This window comes from Passer domesticus, chromosome 2, assembly GCF_036417665.1.
Source record: "Passer domesticus isolate bPasDom1 chromosome 2, bPasDom1.hap1, whole genome shotgun sequence".
Lineage (NCBI taxonomy): Eukaryota > Metazoa > Chordata > Aves > Passeriformes > Passeridae > Passer > Passer domesticus.
The window spans coordinates 117,331,481-117,353,258 of record NC_087475.1 but is presented as its reverse complement, the minus strand read 5'-3'; the positions used below and the strand labels follow the sequence as shown (position 1 = coordinate 117,353,258).

Sequence of the window (21,778 nt, the reverse complement as noted above, 5' to 3'; positions counted from 1 at the left end):
GTGAGGCTTGTCAACATCAGTCCTTTCTTCCTGTCAGCAGGGGAAACCCAGGAAAGAGAAACTGAATTAAGTGCCTTAAAACACTGAAGTGTCATGTGATCACTGTGACATGGTTCCCAGCTGGACCTGTGCCCACTGTGCCACTCTGCTCTGTCTCCCTCCCCATCTCCTCCAGCACAGCCACAGAGCATGCACACCCCTCACAGGTCACTCTTTTCTGACCTACTTCTTTCTCCAGCTATACTAGATGTTGGAATAAAGTAGATCAGCTTTATTTTCAAACATTCGGTGTTATTTTATAGTTTGTCAGTCTCTTAATTTTTAAAGCCATAATGCATGCAAAAATTAAACTCTTCAGAACTTTCTCAGTGTTAACAGCTCAAGTTTCTATTTCTCTAGAAGTACCATGTATTACCAGGACAGCACATGGTAAAGAGTCCATCAGGTCAACAATTTCCTTACCAGCAGGTGCCTCCACCAGTGCCTTCAAATTTATAGTTTTGTCCTTACCAGAATCAAGGTGCAAATGTTAAGATTGCACAGAGCTTTCCCGAGCTGGCCCTGCCACACTCAAATGAATGTGAAGGGCACCAGGTGGAGGAAAGACCGTCTGAAAGAATGAGAAAATGGGAAAGGTGTGACAATGACACACAGAGTACCAAAAATAAGAAAAGGAGACACAGAGAGCATGGTCAGAACCACAGGAAGTTGAGAAATAGACACGCTAATACTGGATAACAGGATTTTTATTTTTTTTTTTAATTTCTTGGTTTTGTTCTTTTGGGGTTGGTCTGGGGGTTTTTTGTTTGGCTGTTTTTTTTGTTGTTGTTGTTGTTGTTTTTTGGGGTTTTTTTTGGTAGGTTTGGTTTTTTTTTTTGTTTGTTTTTTTAGTTATTTGGTTTTTTTCTCTTTTCACGCGACAGAAATTTTCAGATCTTTCAACTTTATCAAAAAAAGGAATGTTCAAGATTCACACAGTTTTTGAAATGTGTTATGCATACAATAGCTACAGAACCACAGAACACGCTGAGCTGAAAGGGACCCATGAGGACAATGGAGTCCAACTCCCTGCCTTGCACAGGACCATCCCTGTGCCTGAGGGCATTGTCCAAACGCTCTTTGAAGCCGGTCAGCCTTAGTGCTGTGCCCTGTGAGCCTGCTCCAGAGCTCAGACAGCCTCACCAGAAGTACCTTTTCCTGACATCCAGCCTAAACCTCCCCAGGCTCCTGTCGCAGGCTCCCTCAGCAGGTGCCGGCGAACAGGGCGGGCCCGGCGGGAGCGGCCCGGGGAGGCTGAGGGGAGGCAGCTGCAGCAGCACCGCCCTTCCCCGTTTTTCCCTCTCCTTCCCTGTCCTTCCCTCCCCCGGCGGGTGCTGCTGGAGCTATGCCCGCCGCCCAAGGCTCCTGGCTACGAGCCGCTGAGTCCCGGCACGGAGGTGACGGGGCCGGGAGGAGGGAGGCGGAGGGAGGAGGGCTCCGGGCGGCTGCGGGGCCCCGAGCGGTGCCCACTTCCTCCCACGGTCTCCCGAAACCCGCCGGGTTCCGGGTTGGGTGCTTGCTAGTCTTGCCCCTGGGGATATGTCCTTTGCGTGGATAAAGAGGGAATAATCTTCAGGCGGCGGACAGGAGCGGGTTTAAGCAGGGAATGGGCACGGATGTTCCTCCGCAGCCCAGCGCGCCGTGCTGTGAGGGCGGGTGGGTGCAGGAGCGGGTCCCTTTGCCAGGGCAGGGGGACATACATCTTTATCGCCTGTTTGCAGTCATTTGCCGCGTTATCGTGCAGCCATTCGGCATTTTACTGAAAGCAGGACAGAAATTATTGCGGGAAACGACAGAGGAGCTCCGGTTGTGTCGGTGGGTGTTTCACGGCACCTGCTGGAACAGGCTGCAACTGCGTCCTGGGGCTGGGATTGTTTTAGGGAGCAATAATGGTCCTATGTCCCAGTGACCGAGGGACAGAATTCACTCCCTGGCTGTGCTGCAGTCGCTCCTGGGCGGGTCGGGCACTAGGGGAGAGTTCCTGATTGTTGCCTCTTTGCTCTTATCTCCAGTGCCTTATGAAACTGGCAGCAGTGCACAAGCCTCATGCTCATGTATGTGCATATGGCACATGATAGTAGTGCTTTGTTTCTTAGGGTGTCCTGAAAGGACCCTGCTGTTCTTTAAGTATTAGCTATTGATAACTTCTAATACCTATAGTATCAAAGAGGGGGGAGATAAAACCCCAAACCCTGCAGGATTTTAACTGTCAGAGATTGGTGGGAGACCGTGACAGGTCTCTCTCACCAAAAAAGAAAAAAAAAAGGAGTTTGTGTAGGTTTAGTTTTTTGATAGCTCAGAACTAAATATCTTCTAAAGCTAGATGTTTACTAAAGAAGAAAACAAAAACACCAACAAAAACATCTGTCTTTCAAGTATCATTGATACTTTTTTCTTTGTTTGTTTTTAAACAGAAGTGCAACACTGAAGAGAATGCTTCTTTCTTCAGTAAATTAACATATTCCTGGTTTGGCGGGTGAGAATTTATTAAACTGGGTTTTGCTGTTCATTGGTGCTCACAGAATTGTAGACTGTGCTCTTAGATTCCACAATGTCTCAGGCTTGAGCCTGACCTTGAGAGTGCTGTTAGCCTTTTGCACAAAAATCAAAGTTTGCAACATTTAGAGATCACATTCAACAATTTGATAGGGATTGTTTATACATAGTAAGAGTCATTTTATACATTAACTATGGCATTATTTAACAATGACAATATAACAACTTTCTAAATCTCTCTGGACTTGTCTGTTTCCCTGTGTCTTTTCTTTGCATCTGTATTTCAAGTAGAGAAGTCTGTTACCAGTTTGCTATCCATCATCACTATGATAATTAAGAAAGCCTCTGGGTTTGTTGGTTTTTTTTTGAGCCTTGTCAAGAACCTTCACAATTGTTTGAGCAAAATTCAAACTAAAAAAAAAAATGTTGCTTGACAACTGAAAAAAAGTACTCTGAAATAATAGAAGGGCTATTCAGCCTTAAATATAAAGTTGCTGCAAGCCTGCTATAAATGGGAATGCATTTATATTGAAGCTTATCTCTGTTTATTCAGATACTTTTTTCTTGACCTGTGATAATAATTTGAGGATTAAAGTATATTGTAATTATATTCATGGATGATAGGGGCAACCCTAGGAATTGCATTTATCCTTTCCCGAATAACTATTAGCTTGGCCAAATAAAACCAGACATAATTTCTTACTACAAAGTTTTTTTTTTTGTCTGTAGGAAATTTTATTTTTTAGATTAAACTGATGGCTTTAGATGGACACTCTAATATTGCATATTTTGTACAGTAAACGTGGGTGAAGTTTAAAATTTTTTTTTCTCTGAATAATCTCTATATTTTTGTAATCTTGCAGGTTTCTTGCATCCAGAGAGTGCTATTTAAGAAAACAAGTTTTCCTCGAGCCATCTTTGATTTTGCCATTATGGCAAACATTTAAGTATTTATTGATTAAAGTTTAATTTCTGAAAGTTACAGCTGACATTCTGGCTTTTATGAGTCCACAAGTAATGAAGTAAGTTTTTAATGTGTTTCATTTTTTGTTCAAAGAGCAATATTAATAATAAAGCTAAAGGGTTACCAGTTTCTAAACCTCCCTCCACATGATTATTTGCAAACGATCAAATGAAGGAAAGCTCAAAGAGATCAGGAATTTCATATTTAAAGGACTGAGAAAAAAATAGTAAAAGTTCTACAGTATTGTTTTAAGTATTAAATATACAAAGATAAAATCAAGTGCTAAGAAACACAGACTAAAAAAGATAACTTTCATTTCATTTTGTCAATTTTTTCCATCCCTACTTTTAAAAAAGTCACATAAATATATAATATTTAATGACATTTCATTAATGAAATTTCAAATGAAGTTACTCTGTTATTGTGTTCTGGTACCATGGTGTTGACAGAAATAGTTTTTAGAAACTGTGCTTACCACAGGTGTGTTGAGATGATCAAATACTTGAGTGTTTATAAAGAAAAGAGTCAATGAACAGAATTATTACCTCCAAAATATGCTCTGAATCAATGTAAACCTGATAAAAACAGTTAACTATAAAATTTGTTTGAAGACATCACGGCTTATTTAAGATGGTTATTTAAGATTATGTTTTATTAACACAAAAAGTCAGAATTTTCCTTTAGATTTTTTTCTTTTCTCTAGATTTTTCTTTTTCCTTATCTTCTGTGGCTGGTAGTTACAATGTTTTTAAGTCCAAATACCTAATTTTTAAAAATATTTCTTTTATAAAATCTTTTTTTTTTTACTCTTTATTCATACTCCTTTGTCAGAGAAGTCAGCAATAGCACATTCATGTTGAGATTTGTATTTGAGAATTGCGAGGGATTGGAAAACACAGATAAAACCTACCATTTTTAACATCATATTTTTTCTGATCAAAAAATTTTGATGGATCTTTAGCCATATATAGATCCAAAAAGATTCAATTAAACAAGTTTCCAGTGTCTTAATTTGTGAAATGTTTGTTGTTGGCTGTTGATTTAATGGATGGAATTTAAAATTAATTTTTTCTTTTATTTTCAGAGATTGTGGCCAGTGAAACCCAGCCTAGTTTGTGTGGGAGTGGCTGTGGCTATGCTGTTGCCCGGTTTTTGTGGTTCTCTCACAAACTCTTCTCCATCAGTTACACCATCTTCTACACACAACATTCTTACAGCAGTCAAAATCAAGATTGCAGTTGTTGGCCTGGTCTACAAAAGGGTAGTCATGTCAGCATTCCTGAGGGCACTTTAGTTGCTGTTGTGGAACAGGTTGGATCTGGAAAGTCATCTTTTCTTTCTGCTGTTCTTAAAGAAATGGAGAAACTTGAAGAAATGGTTCAGAGTAGAATAAGATTGTCCGTCTTCCCCTGCCCTTTCCACTCCTCAATACTCCAGTTAAGCAGAACTAATGAACAGATATTCAGAGGGCATATAGGTTAATGTAAAAAAAAATATTTAAATTTTAATGGTGCTCAGGTTTTGGAAGGAATTACTGGTATTACTTCGAGGCAAAGCTGGAATTTCAAATTTATTTTTAAATTATGTTTTATGTGTTCAGAAAGCCCAAATAAAACAAAATTGTTTCCAATTCTTTTTAGGGTTCTGTGGCATATGTTTCTCAGCAGGCCTGGATTTGAAATGACAGTTTACAGGAAAATATTCTCTTTGGTTCCAATGGTTTGGTTCTAAACAGGCCATACTACAGACTTGTTTTAGAGTCTTGTGCTTTACTGCCAGATTTGGAACAGTTACTGAATGGAGACCAAAAAAAGATTGGAGAAAGGGTGAGAATTTGAGGTGTCATAAATTAAACAGTAAGATAAGTTATGGATTCTGTGGTTTTATGATTACCTATTTGATAATTAACGTGATGACTAATCAGTGTTCAGCCAAGTACATCCTGCCCATCTCCTTGACTTCGTTACTTACTTTGAACTTAAATTCTGTTCAAGTTCTGAACTCTTAAAAACTTTGGAAGTGGCTTTTTTCTGTATAGAATTTTGTGTCTGCCCTTTCCTGTTCTCCAGGGGTTTCTTCTATAGTATAAAAATGCCTGTATATAGTAAATAAAATATATTTTTTAGTTTTACAAAGTAACCTTTCAGTGGCCCATTTTGGAGTGGGAATAATCATCAGAGACCAATTTTTGTCAAGACTGAGTATAATACACAGGTCTTTAGTATTTCCTATTTAAATGTGGATTGTTGTGGCTTCCTTTCCTTAGGGTGTCAATGTAAGTGGAGGGCAGAAGCAGAGAGTGAGCCTTGCTAGAGCTGTGTGCAGCAAGGCTGACTTGTATCTCCTGGATGACCCTCTCCTGCTGTACATGTACATATTGGAAACCATCTTTTTGAGAAGCTAATTGAAGCTAACCCTTCAGATCTCCTAAAAATCAAGGTAATATAGGATGGCTTCCTTTCAAATTGTACCAGCTGCTTTGTACAGTCATTGTACAAAAGCTCATCTCTTACCAACAGATTGTTGATGACAATTCTGAATAAAGAGGCTAAACAAAAAGCAGTACAGGGGTACAGCCAGTACAGGATACAGAAGGAAAGGGTTCTTGTTGAACAAAGAAGTTCCTACAGGAAAGTGGAATCTGGAGGAATAAATTCTCCAATTTAAAAACCATTCATGTGAGAAGGTAAAATTTGTCAAAATCTCAGTGGTGTGAGTACAGATTATTCCCACTGCTGCCTGCAAAACACATGTATTAACATGAACTACCTACTACTGGGTCAGCATTACTGACTTCACAATTGTCTTTTCCTCTCTCCCTTCCCTGTTCTTAACTGACCTGCTCCATGGCTTATAAGTATCTGGCAGAAGCAAGAACTCCAGTGATGGTAGACTTGCAAGCAGATTTTAATACTGAGACTATTACACTTCATGTAGTGTATTAAAAGCTGGAATATCTAATTCTTTAAACCTATTCTAAGCCATTCCTGAGCAGGAAACAGGTGGAAAACATTTAACATTAAGGAACAGGTAAGTACAAGTAATAGCAAGTGGTGCCAGGTTAGGGCTGGTGAACATCAGGCATGGGATCAAGGAACACCAGCTGAGACCTATTTTAAGCCATTGCTTTGAGCTTAGGAGTGCTGGATAAAGGGGAGAGGAAATGGAAAGGATTCTCACTGAACCAGGCATGAGCTGTATATCTTCAGAGAGAACTGGACTGGGAACTGTGAAACTGAATTCACTCTATCCTATAATTCCCTATACCTATATAATTTTTCATTTAGAACGTGTAGCATGGAAAGTTACAGTCTCTATCATAAAACTTTCTGCTTCAGGCTGGAATTGTTGGAAGAACAGGAGCTGGAAAATCAACACTCACAAATTCCTTATTTAGATTTTTGGAGGGATGTGAAGGCAAAATAATTACTGATGGAATTGATATATCAACTATTGGACTCCTTGACTTAAGTGGAAATCTTAACATCATTCCACAGGTGAGGCATGGTTGAGAGACAACTATTTATTATTTTTTTACTAACATAAGACATTGGATTTTTAGGGGAAATTATAACCTCTAAGTCCACAGGCTGCCAAGAGACAGAGGTACCAGTGGAATTTTGGCAATTAAATGGAAGAAACTTCAAAACATGGGGACCACAAATATGACATTAAGTTTTATATGTTGTGTTTAGTTTAACAGTCTTAGCTAGAATAGCTACATATGGTGTTTTCAAAATCCACCTGAGGACTTTTTAACTAGGTTCAACTATGTTTGAAGCCTGTAGGGAATAAAGTGGTGTATACACGAGTTATATATTATGTATTTAAACCAATCTGCTGTGATCTGTCATGTAGAGCTTACTTTTTACTTCAGAAGAGGGTGGGAAACTCAAGATTAGGTCATATATTATTAGGATTGTCTTCAGGTGGTATATGTTGAAATGCTCCAGTATAAAGTAAAACCTAGGACACAAATTGAATGGTCACCTGAAGTCTTTGCACATTCCCTGAATGCCATTCATACAAACATTTTTGTGAATGGATGTTAGCACTGATTGCAATTAATTTATCTGACGTTTTTAAAAGGGAGGCTTTGGTTTTTTCCTAGCCTTTTAGGAGCCTTAACCTTGGTAATATTTCCTGTGTGTATCTACCCACAGACCATGCGTAGAGATGATTCCAATATTTACACCAAAACAGATTGAGTCTTTCCAAGAAAGAGATGATTAAAAGAAAATACCTGAAGATTCCTGCAAATTCTTGGCTGCTTTTCCTTTGAGAACTGTACTTGGTTAGGGGAATGGAAAATTCACCATTTTTAATCATAATTTCTAATTTTGATATAGCTTTTTGGTGTAACTATATTCTCAAAAATGAGACTACAAGACCAAAATTGATTATTCCACAGGTCTTCAGAACACAATTCGTACACATTTGGTTGTAACATCTGTCTTGTTTTAAGAAGGTAATGCTCTACAAATCTGAACCACATCTGACAGTTGTGAATTACACAGTATTTTCTCAACTGCAGTTGTGAGTCTGATTTACTGTGGATGGAGTATATTGGATCCACATCCAGACAACTGAACTGAGAGGAACCCAATAGTGCAGTGACCTTACAGGCTGGGTTCAGAATAGAACTGAAAGGTGAAAAAAGGGAGTCTGAAGCTTGTGAAGAGTAGGTGCAGTCTGGAGTGTTGAACTGCATAGGTCAGGAGAGTGGATGAAGGTAAAAATCTGGGACAGAAACAAGGGCATGGCAAATACCAAAGCTGACTGTGTGCACGTAGCTTCTTCAGGTCAGCCAAATACACCTCATACAAACAGCTTTTAAGAATCACATTAAAGTACAACAAAATAATTTAATGTTGTTCCAGTGCAAGTAAAATGAAGTTTAAATGAAGAACAGGCACAAGGTCTGCTACCACTTCAACTGTCCTGTTTGGTCACTGAGTTCCCTCAAAACTGTCACTGTCCTGTTTGCATGTGACTGTTGTTGGCCTCTTATGCCTGGGTCACGCCACTGTGACTGCACTTGGTCAAGGTGTCTGTTCATCTCTAGGAGCATTAGTTCAGTCTGTAAATCTTTGTAGGTATTCTTGTTGATGAATATGTCGTCTTTCCTATAGGAAATTAAGGATATTTAAATTAGAATCATAGCCTTTTAATTTCTCTTATCAGTGTTCATGAATGTAGTCTCAAGTGCTTCACAAACCTTAATAATAATTCATGTGCTGTGGCAGTTGCCAGGTGCTGGGCAGGTCTTTAGTCAGCCACAAAACCAGAGCACAGAGAATGCACAAGAAATCTCTTGCCCTTTATGTTTCACCTTAATGAAGAACTTAGCTCACAGAGACTGCACACAATTTTTGTCCTCCATTCACCAGCTTCAAACTGTTAAAATTTCCCTTGCAAAGATCCATTCCCAAGATTATTTGTCTTAGTTCCTTCTATTAATGTAAGGATTTATGACAGCCCATTTTAGGATCATGTCAGAATTGTGCATTCACATTCTGCTGCTATTTGGGACCCCATCTTGTTTTCTGGGACAGTGCAGTCAAATCTGGATCCACTTGGAAAACACTCTGATCTTGAACTGTGGGAGGTGCTGGAATTATGTGACTTAAAGGATTTTGTCCACTCTCTGCCAAAGAAGCTCCCCCATGAGATTTCAGAAGGTGGTGAAAATCTCAGGTACATAATCAAGTGCTAATGCTGTTATTTTCCAGTACTGTAAAACTATGTGGTCCTTCCAAGGAATTTACTTCAAAAGCTATCAGGATGGAAATGACACCTCTCCTGTCATTCTCAGTAGAACTATTCTGGTAGTGCAAATTTCTTTGAGGTGACCAACTGGTCACAGTGGTATAAATTCTGATGGCCTGTGCCATCAGAAGCAAAGGGAACAGACTATTTTCAGCTCAAGTGTATAAGTAAGTGTGAAGAAGGGGGGCGTGGTGTTGCAATTCATGCAGCACCTCATTAAATTTTGGTAGAAAAGTGCTTATTTATTTAAACTTAAAAAAATAAATCAAACCAGAAAAAAAACAACAGAAAACAATGAATAAAAAAAACCCCAGCAAATTCGAAACCCACCAAAGTGCAGAGAGCTTATTCTTTTGTTCTATTTGCTTAAGCAAAACAACTCAGTTTTAACTTTGAAACATTAACCCATAGTAAGGAGGGTGACACTTGAAATAAAAGAACTCTAAACTGAGGTGACAAATATTGAAGCTTTCAGCAGCAAAGGGACAGGTCTTAAATAGTGTACTGAGTATAAACCTGAATTTTTCAGACAGATAATTTTCAGGAGGACATTTCCTGAAGGTGCATACTACAGCTAACATGTAGAAGTATCCAAACTGTTACACTGAACATTACTAAAAAGTGGTTCAGCATTCAATCAGGCTGATTCCTAGTGCCCACTATAATGTGAATATAAAACTGAAGACTGGGTTTAAGATACAAAGTTCAGCCATGGGTGTTGAAGAGTCCTACTTTAACTACCATTGATATGTTGAAGAAGAAGAAACAAAATTCCAAAGCAGGATGAACATATTTCAGTAGTCTTTTTAGAAGCATAAAGTATTGTTAGGAAAGAAGTACAGACATGCTCCACGGTAATCTCAGCTTTATCTTGTGCTCTCTTTCCTTTGTGTCCCTGGCTTGCCCTTCTCAAATGTATTTTTAACAGTGCTGGGCAGAGACAGCTGGTCTGTCTGGCCTGTGCTCTGCTATGGAAGACAAAAATCTGGTTCTAGATGAGGTGACAGCTTCTGTTGACATGGAAACAGATAACTTTGTGCAGTCCACCATCAAAGGAGTGTTTCACAACTGTACGGTGTTAACTACAGCCCACAGGTTACACACAGTCATGGATTCAGAGGCAAGTTTTGATAAGCCATTTGAAAAATTACTTACTTCCTTGAAATACATTCCCATAATCCAGAGATATCTGTACTGGGACTGGAAAATGTGGTTGAAGAGCTGATTTTTCTTCTGTAATCTTTCTGCTCTTGTATTGTAGTGCTTGTTCTGGATGCATGAAGGATTCTAGAATATGATACACCACAGACTCTGTTACAGTGAAAAAGTGCCTTTTCTGAAATGGTTGCAGAGGCCGGGATAAGAAGGTAAAGAAAACTTCTAAGTGAATTCTGAGGGAACACTCAAAGGATCTCTGTCATTCCATATATATAGGTGCAATATTTTATATTCCATATAAAACAACTGACTTACTCAAGAGCTCCTTGCAGCATTGCTGTTAACTACAGCTGCAATCTGTATATATTGATCAGGTTTCTTAAAATTCAGATTTTATACAAATCACTTGTTTTCATCATACTGGCACTGGGACAACAGAACAAAACAGGGATTTTTACGGCATATGTTAAAACTGTTGCATTAGTAAAGACTGAAAAATAAATCTTGCTGTTGACATGCTGGTCTTAATTTCAACTACGTTTCTCTGACATTATGCTAATTTAGTTACTAATTCTTATTATGATTACACATTTAAGGAAAAAACAAAACTACTTGTTGTGTGGACACAGACATGTCACTTGGGGCTAATTTTTAGGATTACACATCCCCCCAGGTACACTTAGGTAGTTCTTGAGGCAGTAAATGTGCCCCATTAAGTCAGTTTTCCTTTTGTGATTGCTGAAAAACTGAAAACCACATCTTACATATCTGATTGAGCATTACAAAATCTCATTGTGAAAGAATCCCAAAAGATGCAGTCAGGTGGAGCTGCCTCTTTGCTGGTAAATATTAATGTAAACCTCCATACTAATTACAGAAGCAGGGCAGGTTATGTACACTTACTTGAAGTGTCAGCTAAATGAATCTGCCTCTGCCGGCCACATAAATAGTCATTTCCATTTTTATTGCAGTTCCTGAAGCTCTTGAAATTTGATACCAACATGTAATCAATCTTCTCTTAAGATAAGATCCCCATCAACTCCTTTAAAAAACCCAATAAACTGAATAAAGTTCCTGGGTACAGCCCTGTTAAATTAGTTTAATACTGACACCTGGCGTATCAAGTACAATCTTAATTTCTTGCCCAAGAGAAAGTTTTGGGCATGTAGGCTAGGGGAAGTAGCCGTCAGTACCTCAGGAACCAATCCCTTTTGCAAGGTCTAGAGAAAACAGTAAGAGAGGCATCAGTGCATGGTAATTTTTACTTTATTTGCTTTAATTTGTGGGGAGAGCTTTCTGTGCTTACTGCCAGGCTGACATAACCTTTCACTTCCAGCTAGCTTCAGAATGCAGCTGGGAGAGCTGCAGACTGAGCAATGGCAAAGCCTGAGAGAAAAGAAAATGCTGGACTAGTGTCAGCAAAGCCATTCCTTCTCTTCCAGCATGCTGTACCCCTCATATTTGACTATAACTTCTGAAAAGAGGGTGCAGTGGAGGCAGAAGCAGCAGGAAATGCCCCTGCTGTTTCTGTGCAAAGCAAACCCCCTAACAGGCTTAGGGTGGGCAGGGAAAGGCACTTTTGCCTTAAGCACATCAGCCAGGCTCTGCAGCCTCTCCTCTCCTCACACACCTGATGTTGGAGACTCGCTCCAGGAAACCAGGAAGGGCCACTTGGCTGAGTGCAGAACTGTCTCAACCCACCAAACACCAGGGCAACAGCCAGGACAAAGCCATGTGCTAGCTCTGCAGCTTGGCACACACCCCTGACCTTCCTCCTCCAAACAGGAATTCCCTGAGCTTCATTGGTATTTGGGAATTGGGTTCCAGTCTTGCCATGTGGGACTGCTCATAGGAAGAGTGGGATAGGCAGGGGACCAGAGCAGTCCTGAAGAATGAGGCTCATAAGGGGCCAGGACTCCATCATTCCCTCTAACAGGAAGGAGCATGGAGCAGAACCTGCTTATGCCCTTCTCCCACTTCATTCCCCACAGCACTCAAAAATCCCACATGCACCACCCTCCCAGGAGCTGCTTCCCTCAGCCCTGCCTGTTGCCTTGCTCTACACTTTCCTGTAGTATCACAGAGAAACTAGAAAGAAGTTGAGGAGGAACTCTCCCCTTCCCTCACAGGAAGAGACACGTTTCTGCTTTTTGCCAGCTTTGAAACATTTTTTTAAATACTGTAATTGTTCAGGCTCTGCACACTTCACAGCTCCCCAAGACAACGCAGATGTACAAACTCACAGCTGACACAACCTCATCTTCTACACTTCAAGGGAGTTTGAGGAAGACCGAATTTCCTTGAGAAAGTGAAAGAAGACAGATCCAAGGGATAGAAATTGTTTTATTAAAAAAATCTAAAAGGTTATTTATAAAATGCATTTCATCATCTGCACTGGGATACAATTAGGGAACACACAATTGTTGAGGCCTCTTGATGCTTTAGGAATTTCAACTCATCAAACAAGCCTTAGCTAGAGAAATTGGTTACACACCTACCACCACAGGCAATCGTAAGGATTACAGAAAGATTTCATCCTTCAAGTATCAACTTTTTTACAGAAAGATTTTTGGTAAGCAGCCCATGTGCATACCTGGAAATATCCACTTACTGCAGTGGACTCATCTTTAAAATTTGTTTGTGCCAAAATACAGTATTAAAATATACAAAATAAATAATTCAGAAAAAATAATAAATAAGGATGCATTGTGATATCCAGTGTATAGCAACTTCTCTGCTAAAAAATCCAACCTGTATAGACCTCTGAATAAATACCCTTTTGTAGGTTTAGTTTTTACAAGTAAACAACGTGCCCTTCCCTTTCAGTTCCCAGATTAACATTGAAGGAGATTCAACTCCCCCAGGGTGAAGGAGGATGTGAAAGAAAAAAGTACTTCATTTATTTGCTTTGAGAGTTTTAACAGCTCCTACCTAACTTGTCCCAAAACTGCAAAAGCTTTTAATAGTTTAGCTTCTCTGTGATGTGGTTCTGTTTCTAGATAGGTCTGCTTGTTTTACACAGTGCATTAAAGACATGAAGACCAAAGTCCTACTGTAACTCCAGTGGATTTTGAGATGAACTTAGAGCAGGGCAGAAGGAAAGGCCACAATGACTCTGTAAAGAGTTGGTGCAGCTCTTTTATGCACACACATTTATGTCTGCAAAGCAAAGGCCCCCAGCAGCAACTGAGGACTGTACTGCATTTATCCATGGTGTCACTGAAGAGGCACTTCTTTCACTGCAGGAGTTTTACTTACTGGAAGCTCCATACAGATTTAGTTGGGGTCACTTTCAAAGAGGCACAAAGGAAAGAAAGAATTCTCAAATAAAAATATTCCTTGTTTTCAATGCAGGAAAATTAAGCAGATGTCAGCAGTACTTTGGGAATCCTCTGTCAAGTTAAACAATGCTGATGGAACGGCTGTGTGCAACTATGATTCAATTTAAGAGGTTTTTAATTGGATTACTTCAAAGATGCATTTAGACAATAGCTATGCAAACAGCTGAATCAGCACAATTGATTTATGGTGCCATAAATCAGGCTTCCTGCCAGAAGAGCAATAAGCCTATTTTAATATAGTCATAGGTTAAAACAATAAATCTAAGGCCTATACTTTATCTTAGCAAGGTTAATACAAAATTATTCTGGAGAAGACAAGAAAATCCTTAAAACCACCTGTTACTAGAGCTTACTTGATGAAGACTGGGCTGATGGATGTTGAAACCAGTCTCAGCTGAATGACATGTTTTTTTGGTAGGAAGCTTCAAGCAGATAACAGAATTCAGCTGGTGCTTGATTATTGCTTAATCCCTCCAAAGAGAGAACTGTCACCAATTCGGTTTTTTTTCAGATCAGTAACTTTGTTCTCCTCACAACACATTTTCAAGGTATCTGGATAGTGATCTATTTGCCTAAAAGAGTCCTAAGAAGTGCCACCTCAAACCCCAAGTTGCACACAACACTGTTTCTTTCCCAACAGGACAGCTACAACCTCTGTTCAGTTTAGAGCAGGAATATGAAAAAACTTAAAACCACATAAGAGCTAAAAAGCACAAAGTAGTTGGGTCAATTTTCATTTACTAGGGCTACAGGAATTACATTTCATCCAGGCCATCCCTTCTGTCCCACACTTTCTCCACGAGGACAGTATGGCTTGGGGTACTTCAGGGAGAGGATGTCACACACTTGTAGATGCAGAATGATGAAATTCTTGTTGGTCAAATTCAAGGGAAGACAGGCAGGTGTGGCTTCAAGATACATAAAATCACTGTAGTTTTAGAATAAGGCAGGGGCAGGTATGAATATTTGGCAATATACCCTCGTTCTCTGTGGAGAACATCAGTGGTAAAACAGCAGCACCTGTGTTTAACCATCACAGCCAGGTCAGCAATGAAGCCCTTGGAGACCAACAAACTGCACTGGCAAGAGCTACATTTTCCATAAGGTTTCCTAATCATGGGACAATTTGCCACGGAGCCTCAGGATACCATTATGCTGTTATGAACAGCAGAAGAATCAAGTGAATGCCTCAGTCTCATTTAAGCTGCAAGATGCCTTTAGGAAAGGTGCTTAAATGCTCAAATGGCTCAATCTAATAAATAAGTGTGAGCTGAACACTGCCAGTGCTCTGTGCATTAACACTGCTTCACAGTCCTTCCAAGTAAATGCATGGACCCAGGAATACCTCAGTACCACATCATCTCAAACCTTTGGTCACACTCCCTTGATACTTTAAATACACACCGCTCCAGGATTTGCTAATAAAATTTAGCAAGAAAATGTGTGTGTGTCATCACTGGCACTTTCATCCAATATCCCTCTCCAAGTAAACACAGCACACTTCAGAACTCGTTTGTACCTTTAAAGTAACATCAAGCTTTAGCACAGGTAGGTGTCCAGTAACACCTAATGGGAACAGGTGAAAATTGAACAGAATGAAGCTAAGATTAGGTTCCATTCCCACTCAGATAAGTATGGATCCTTTTGGAGAGCTGGAATGCAATTGAGAAGAGTTTCTTTTCAGTTAAAATTAGTCTTCCGTAAATGTTTGTTAGGGATTTCTATAGCACTGACTTGGAGGGGCCAGGACCCAGCAAGAATTCCTGCTTGGATGGCTACGCCCGTCACAACTGCCAGGTCGGGATCCACAGAGGTGTTGGGTTCCTTTCCAAAGAAGTCCCGAATAACTTCACGTATTTTGGGAATCCGTGTGGAGCCTCCAACTAAGACAATTTCATCCACTTCTTCTTTGTGCAGGTGCCCTTCCTGCAGCACCTGTTCAATGGGCACAAGAATCTTCTCAAAAAGATCTGCATTTAACATCTCAAACAGCTTCCGAGAGATTTCTGTTTCAAACACAACTTCCACAAAGTTATCCTCTGCTTTGGAAGTGTCTCCAGGATTTTTCAGGCCTTTTGTGTTTTGTGAGGCCTCGCCCTTTAGCGCACTTCTTGTTTTTACCTGGCTTTTTGCAAGTTCTCTTGTAAGCTCGTTTGCTGGCAGAGTCAACAGCACCCTCAGTGTGGCTGCCTCGTGGACAGTCAGGTTTAATTTAACAGCTTCCACGGCCTGTCTGAGGCGGTGAATCTCCTCTTTCTGTGCTGGCAGAGAACCGTACGTTTGACGGAGCTGATCATACAAATACACCATCAACCTCTGATTGAAATCCTGTCCTCCGAGTTTGTTGTTACCTGAAAGATCAGAACAGAAGGCATCAGACAGAGCACTTTCAAAGCCCCAGAAAGCAGTACACTGCTTCTCTCTCACTGGGAGATGGTGCTCAAGCGCAAGAACAATCACAGAAGGACCACAAGTACATGACCTCACAGAGCTGTGACAACAGATGAAATTATTGTCCGCTGCACACATGATGGATAATTTCCACTGTTTTGTTTTGACTAAAAACAGTAACTCACTTAGTGGAACTCTGTCTAACTAAATCAGAGTGAAGCTGCTGAATCTTTCTTGCTGTTCCACTCTTAACTGGACTGAGCAGCAGCAGCAGCAGCTCACATCAGAACTTGCTTGCAAGAAGGCAACACAAGCAGCTAGCACTGCACCTCAGAGCTGTGTGCATGCAGGCCAGCTGAAGCATGGCTCTTCACCAGTGTGACCAAACACAGAGCTCTGTGCCTGGGGATGAACCATTCCTACACCAATCACAAAACTTCGGGGTTAACAGTCCGCGCATTCCCAAACCCTGCTCAGCTCAACTGGCACCAACCACAAAGCAAGGGCACACCAAAGCATGGTCAGTGATCTGCCAATACTCCCAGTTTGGGCAAAGGTGACAGAAGGATTTTAAACAATCCCAACCCCCCAAAAGTTTGGTCACAGTAAGTGTAACATGCACCAGCACTTTATTAGTGGGCACAAAAGTTGACACAGATAAAATGAAACCACAACTTACACCTCTGGGTCAGCCTAAACCTGTAAGTCTGTGGTCTTAATTGCTGAAACCAGCCACAAACCTAATTCTGCATGAAAATCAGCTGAGAGTGCATTGGGAAAACACTCTGTGACATGGCTGGTATGTTTTAAAAGTCCCTCCAACAGTGACTTCAGGTGCACTTTGCCTCCCACTCCTTGAGAAACAAAAGCATTTTTCTCACCTGCCATGGCTCGTGTGATGAACATCCCTCCCATCTTGTTCAACAGAGACACGTCCAAAGTTCCTCCACCCAAATCCACCACCAGAACGTTAAACACATCAGCTTTGTGCAGCCCGTAAGCCATAGCAGCAGCTGTGGGCTCGTTGATTACTCGCAAAACGTTGAGCCCTATGAAGAGCAGAGACAACAAGGAACACTCAGATACACTCAGAAAACTGCAGTTCTTACATCAGAATGTACATTTGCCATTACTTGTTGGGGCTTTTTTAACCATACTCAAGTGTCAGATCTAAAAGAAGTATTTTCCTAAGCAGTAATATCCAATGAACTCTTTTCCTTATTTAATCCTAAAATAGTACTGCTTCAGGGCAAAATCACGAACCATGATGTGCCCAAACACACTGCTTCCACAGAAACCTTGCTAAGATTTATTTCATGCATCCTATTTCTGTTTAAATGATTGTCCAAGGGTGCTCTATATAGTCTCCCTATTTGGAGATTATAAAAAAGACTATTTTCCCTGAAGTAAAGCTTACTTCCAGCCATCCATGTCTGCATTAGCCAGGCGCACCTGTTGGTACTCAGAAGTTCTCAGCTGTTCCTCACAGTAAATCCATTCTAAGCTTCTCTATCACTGATTCACAGTTTCTATATCCTCCACAAAGACCTTACTGTTAGTGAAACAGACCTCAAGCTCTCCAAGAAAAACTCTGGAATAGAGAGACATCACCTGCAAGGTTAGCTGCCTTAATGGTAGAATTCCGCTGCCTTTCATCAAACTCTGCTGGCACGGAGATGACTGCCTTGGAAATGGACGTGCCAAGGTTGGCTTCTGCCATTTGCTTCAGTTTCAGCAGCAGCTTAGAGCCAATGCCCTCTGGAGTGATGTGAAAGGTTTCATTAGTTGTCACAGAAAATTCAGCTAATCCATTCTTGTTGACAATCTAGAAGGACAAAGTGACACAACCCCCAAGTGAGAAATCTTCCTATGCTCCCCCACCCTGTTCCCACCAAATACTTTATTTGCATGTAATCTCTTTATTCTGGAAAAGTTTAAATGTGCTTTTGCCATTTCTGGGCCACTTTTATTCCTTGATTAGGGGGATTATGCAAAACATGCCACTTAAGGGGTGAAAGTATATCCAAACAAATGACACCCACTATGCCCCAGTAAAACACATTAAAAAAAGTTAAGACCTAGAAACAGTGGAGTAACTTCCAACACCACATTCAAAGACAGAAGGGATGGTTTTTTAATCATTAGGTTACCTTTCAGGTTTCTGAAAGGAAACAGCTTGGTACTGAAACAGCTTCTCTTAACAATATCTAAAAATTAAAATTACTTCAAAGACCACTTACAGTACACATTTTTTAATTTACTTTTTCAACCAATTCTGCACCATGCTCATATAATGCAGGTTAGTTTTTTTAAAGCAACTTTCAAGTTCTGCTACTGGTCAAGTAAGTAGTAAAGTGCTGAAGGAAAAAACACACTGGGACAGAGAAGATGTGGCTTTAAAACTTTTTTGGATTTTGGTTTTTTGGGTTTGTTTTTTTTTTTTTTTTTGGGGGGGGAGAGGTTTGTTGGTTTTTGTGTTTTTATTTTACAATTTCAGGGAGAAGTAAAGTTCCAGCAAAGCACAGTTAGCATTTCCAGTTTAAATTTATCCTTTCAGAGATGGGACTGGAAGGTTACCCAGGAGCACATTTCTCAGTAGGGAAACAGAGGGTCCTCTGGAAAATCATTATCAGCTCTTATGCAGAGGTACACAACTTCCACAACCATTTCCTTCTGCTCTCTGGATATCTCTTACATTCTTCAGGCACATCAGACTGGACCAAGATCTGACAAGATGATCAACCACATTGCAGATGTCACAGAACCGGGTTGGAGGGACCTTACAGCTCATCTCATTCCAACCCCCTGCCAGTGGCAGAGACACCTTCCACTAGACAAGATTGCTCAGAGCCCCATCCAACCTGGCCCTGAACACTTCTGAGAATGGGATGTCCGCAACTTCTCTGGGAAAGCTGTACCAGGGCCTCACAGTGTACAGCACCACCCTCACAAAAACAAAAAATGTTTTTCCTAATCTCTAATAGGAAAAAAACCTACTCTCTCTCGGCTTGAAACCCTTCCCCCTTATTTTGTCACTCCATTCTCTTGTCAAAAGTCCCTCTCCATCTTTCTTGTGGGCTCTCTTCAGGTACTGGGAGGCCCCAGTTAGAGCAGGCTCTAGGGTGACCGTTCTCAGGCAGAACAATCCCAATTCTCTCGGCCTTTAATCCGCCTGCTCCATCCCTCTGATCCCCTCGGTGCCTGCTCTGGCCTGGCTCCAGCAGGTCCCTGTCCTTGCTGTGCTGGGAGCCCAGAGCTGGATGCAGCCCTGCAGGTGGGGTCTGAGCAGAGCGGGGCAGAGGGGCAGAATCCCCTCCCTGCCCTGCTGCCCACGGGGCTTTGGATGAGCCCAGCACACGGGGGGATCTGGGCTCCCAATGGCCAGGGCATGTCCAGCCCCCTGGGCTGCTCTGGATCTGTCCATCCCCAGACTGGATTGTGTCCTGCTGGACATCCCTTACTCCTTGGAGGGAACTGAAGGTGGCGGCTGCCTACCTTAAAGGGATACCTGCTGCTTTCGCTTTGCAGTTCCTCCGCAGTGAAGACTTTCCCAATGAATCTCTTGGCGTCGTAGATGGTGTTCTGAGGATTGGCATCGGCCAGCTCCAGCCCTTCGTACCCCACGTGCGCCCCGGCGTCCGTGAAGGAGACCACGCTGGGGATGCTGCTGTGCCCGTGCCCGTCCGCGATGACCTCCACGGCCCCGCTGCCGGGCAGGAACACGCCGACGGAGCAGTAGGTGGTGCCCAGGTCGATCCCGACCACGCGGGGGGTGGGCATGGGCAGGTACTGCTGCGCCAGGTAGCTGGCCAGGAGCAGGGCCAGCACAGCAGAGCCTGAAACGCGGATCGGGAACAGCGGGGTTAGGGCAGCAGCGCCGCGAGCCCACGAGCGGACGGCGCGGTGTGACACATTTACCTCACACCCCACGGGCTGCGCAGCCACCTCATTAGCTTTTAATTCCCTGCTCAACAGAGAGTGGCTACAAGTCAAGAATTTAAGGCATTAAACATTGAACTGATTATGGAAAAAAAGCCCAAGAGGCAGCCAGGCCAAAAATATCACCGCACTGTAATAATTCTCCCTGCATGTTTCTGCAGCAACACAGGCTAATTAGTACTTCTGAAGGAGCTGCCTATGAATGACCCTAAAATGACATCGAGTTAATGGGGCCACCCAAAATCACAGCGAAACTACAAACTCAATTCTAATACCTCCAGCTTCACCAGAAGGCTAAAAATAAGGGGAGAGAAACCCACAGTACCTTGTTCTGTTTCAGCCACAGCTCCCTAAAAAGCATATTCCCACACCTCTGAATCCATCCTGTACCTTGAAACCCAAGAGAAGACCAGCTTATGTGCAGAAGAGTTCGTTGTTTAGTTGTTTTTCTTTTAATTTTACTTATAATCAACAGACACATGAAACCCAAAAGTTTGGGTTTCATGTGTCTGTTGATTATAAGTATAATAAATTACTTTCTAGCATAAAGTAATGCCTCAGATGATTACCAGAAAAAGCATCAACAAAAATCTCAACAAGAAATGAAAATAAGTTAAATTTCAACATGACCTCTTTTTTTTTCTTCTTCCCAGCAGGGAAGGGTGGTCACAGTGGTGCTTCAAACAGACTGGTTGGAAAAGTTCTGGCTTGCTCTGGGCTGCAAATCTTCCCAGGCATTTCTGAGCAATGTGCCACTGAGCACTCTGAGAATCCCACAATGGGTCAGGTTGGAAAGGACCACAGTGGCTCATCTGGTCCCACCTCCCTGCTCCAGCAGGGCCATCCCAGAGCACATGGCACAGGATTGTGTCCCGACACTTCTGGAATATCTCCAGTGAGGGAGACCCCACATCCTCTCCGAGTGATCTGTCCCAGTGTTTGGTCACTGCACAGTGAAGAATTTCTTCCCCATGTTCAGGTGAAACTTCTGTGCATCAATTCCTGCCCGCTGCCCCTTGTCCCAGTGCTGGGCACCACTGAGCAGAGCCTGGTCCCTGCTCTGACCCCTCTCTGCAGGCACTGGGAAGAAAAAATTTATGAGGTTCCCCAGCATTGATGAAGTCCCCTCTCAGTCGTCTCTTCTCGAGGCTCAACAGCCCCAGCCCCCTTAGCCTTTGCTTCTAAAAGATCCAGTCCCTCATCACCTCTTGCCCTCCTCTGGACCCGCTCGAGGAGAGCCATGTCTCTCCTGTTCAGAGGAGCCCAGAATTGGACACAGCACAACACACCGAGCACGCGAGAGCGGAAGCAAAACTCCCCAAAACCCGCCGCGCCGCCGCCTCACCCAGCACGGCCATCTGCCCCGCCATGTCTGCCCGTGGCTCTGCTGCTGACGGCTTCTTCCGGGCCGCGCGGGGCACGCAGGGAACGGTAGTACACATATCCCTCCCCCTCTGCTGCTGCTATGGAGGAGAAAACCACAACTCCCAATGCGCATCGCGGCGCAGCCGGTTCCGGCGGGTACCAGCCAATGGGCGGCGAGGCGCGTTACCGGTTAGCAGGGAAGGCGGTGTGTGCCCTCTCAGAGGCGCATACGCAGATCTGGGTGAAGTCGCGGTGACTGCTGGGAGTTGTAGTCCCGGGCCCCGGCGCCATGGTGCTCTGCGGCCTCCCGCCAGCA

General features: G+C 42.2%; 1 protein-coding gene and 1 long non-coding RNA gene across 19 annotated transcripts; one reads left to right on the top strand and one right to left on the bottom strand.

Annotated features, from left to right (window-relative positions):
- The first annotated feature begins 1,038 nt into the window (after positions 1-1,038).
- On the top strand, positions 1,039-13,065 carry LOC135294956 (uncharacterized). Of its 18 annotated transcripts, none has more exons than XR_010356953.1 (8): positions 1,039-1,249; positions 1,761-1,854; positions 2,454-2,515; positions 3,399-3,557; positions 4,584-5,325; positions 5,766-5,938; positions 6,838-10,388; positions 10,530-11,732. It is a non-coding gene; the product is annotated as an uncharacterized LOC135294956 (long non-coding RNA). The 18 variants fall into 18 exon arrangements; XR_010356952.1 differs by lacking the exon at positions 1,039-1,249 and adding an exon at positions 1,314-1,436; XR_010356949.1 differs by lacking the exon at positions 1,039-1,249 and adding an exon at positions 12,556-13,065 and having other exon boundaries at positions 1,703-1,854; positions 10,530-10,635.
- On the bottom strand, positions 12,752-21,538 carry HSPA13 (heat shock protein family A (Hsp70) member 13). The gene is made up of 5 exons (XM_064410923.1): positions 21,443-21,538; positions 19,654-19,994; positions 17,770-17,983; positions 17,040-17,207; positions 12,752-16,118 (listed from the first exon to the last, which is right to left on the bottom strand). Exons 1-5 carry the CDS (start codon positions 21,465-21,467, stop codon positions 15,448-15,450), a joined length of 1,419 nt encoding a protein of 472 aa, XP_064266993.1. The 5' UTR covers positions 21,468-21,538; the 3' UTR covers positions 12,752-15,447.
- Positions 21,539-21,778: the final 240 nt, after the last annotated feature.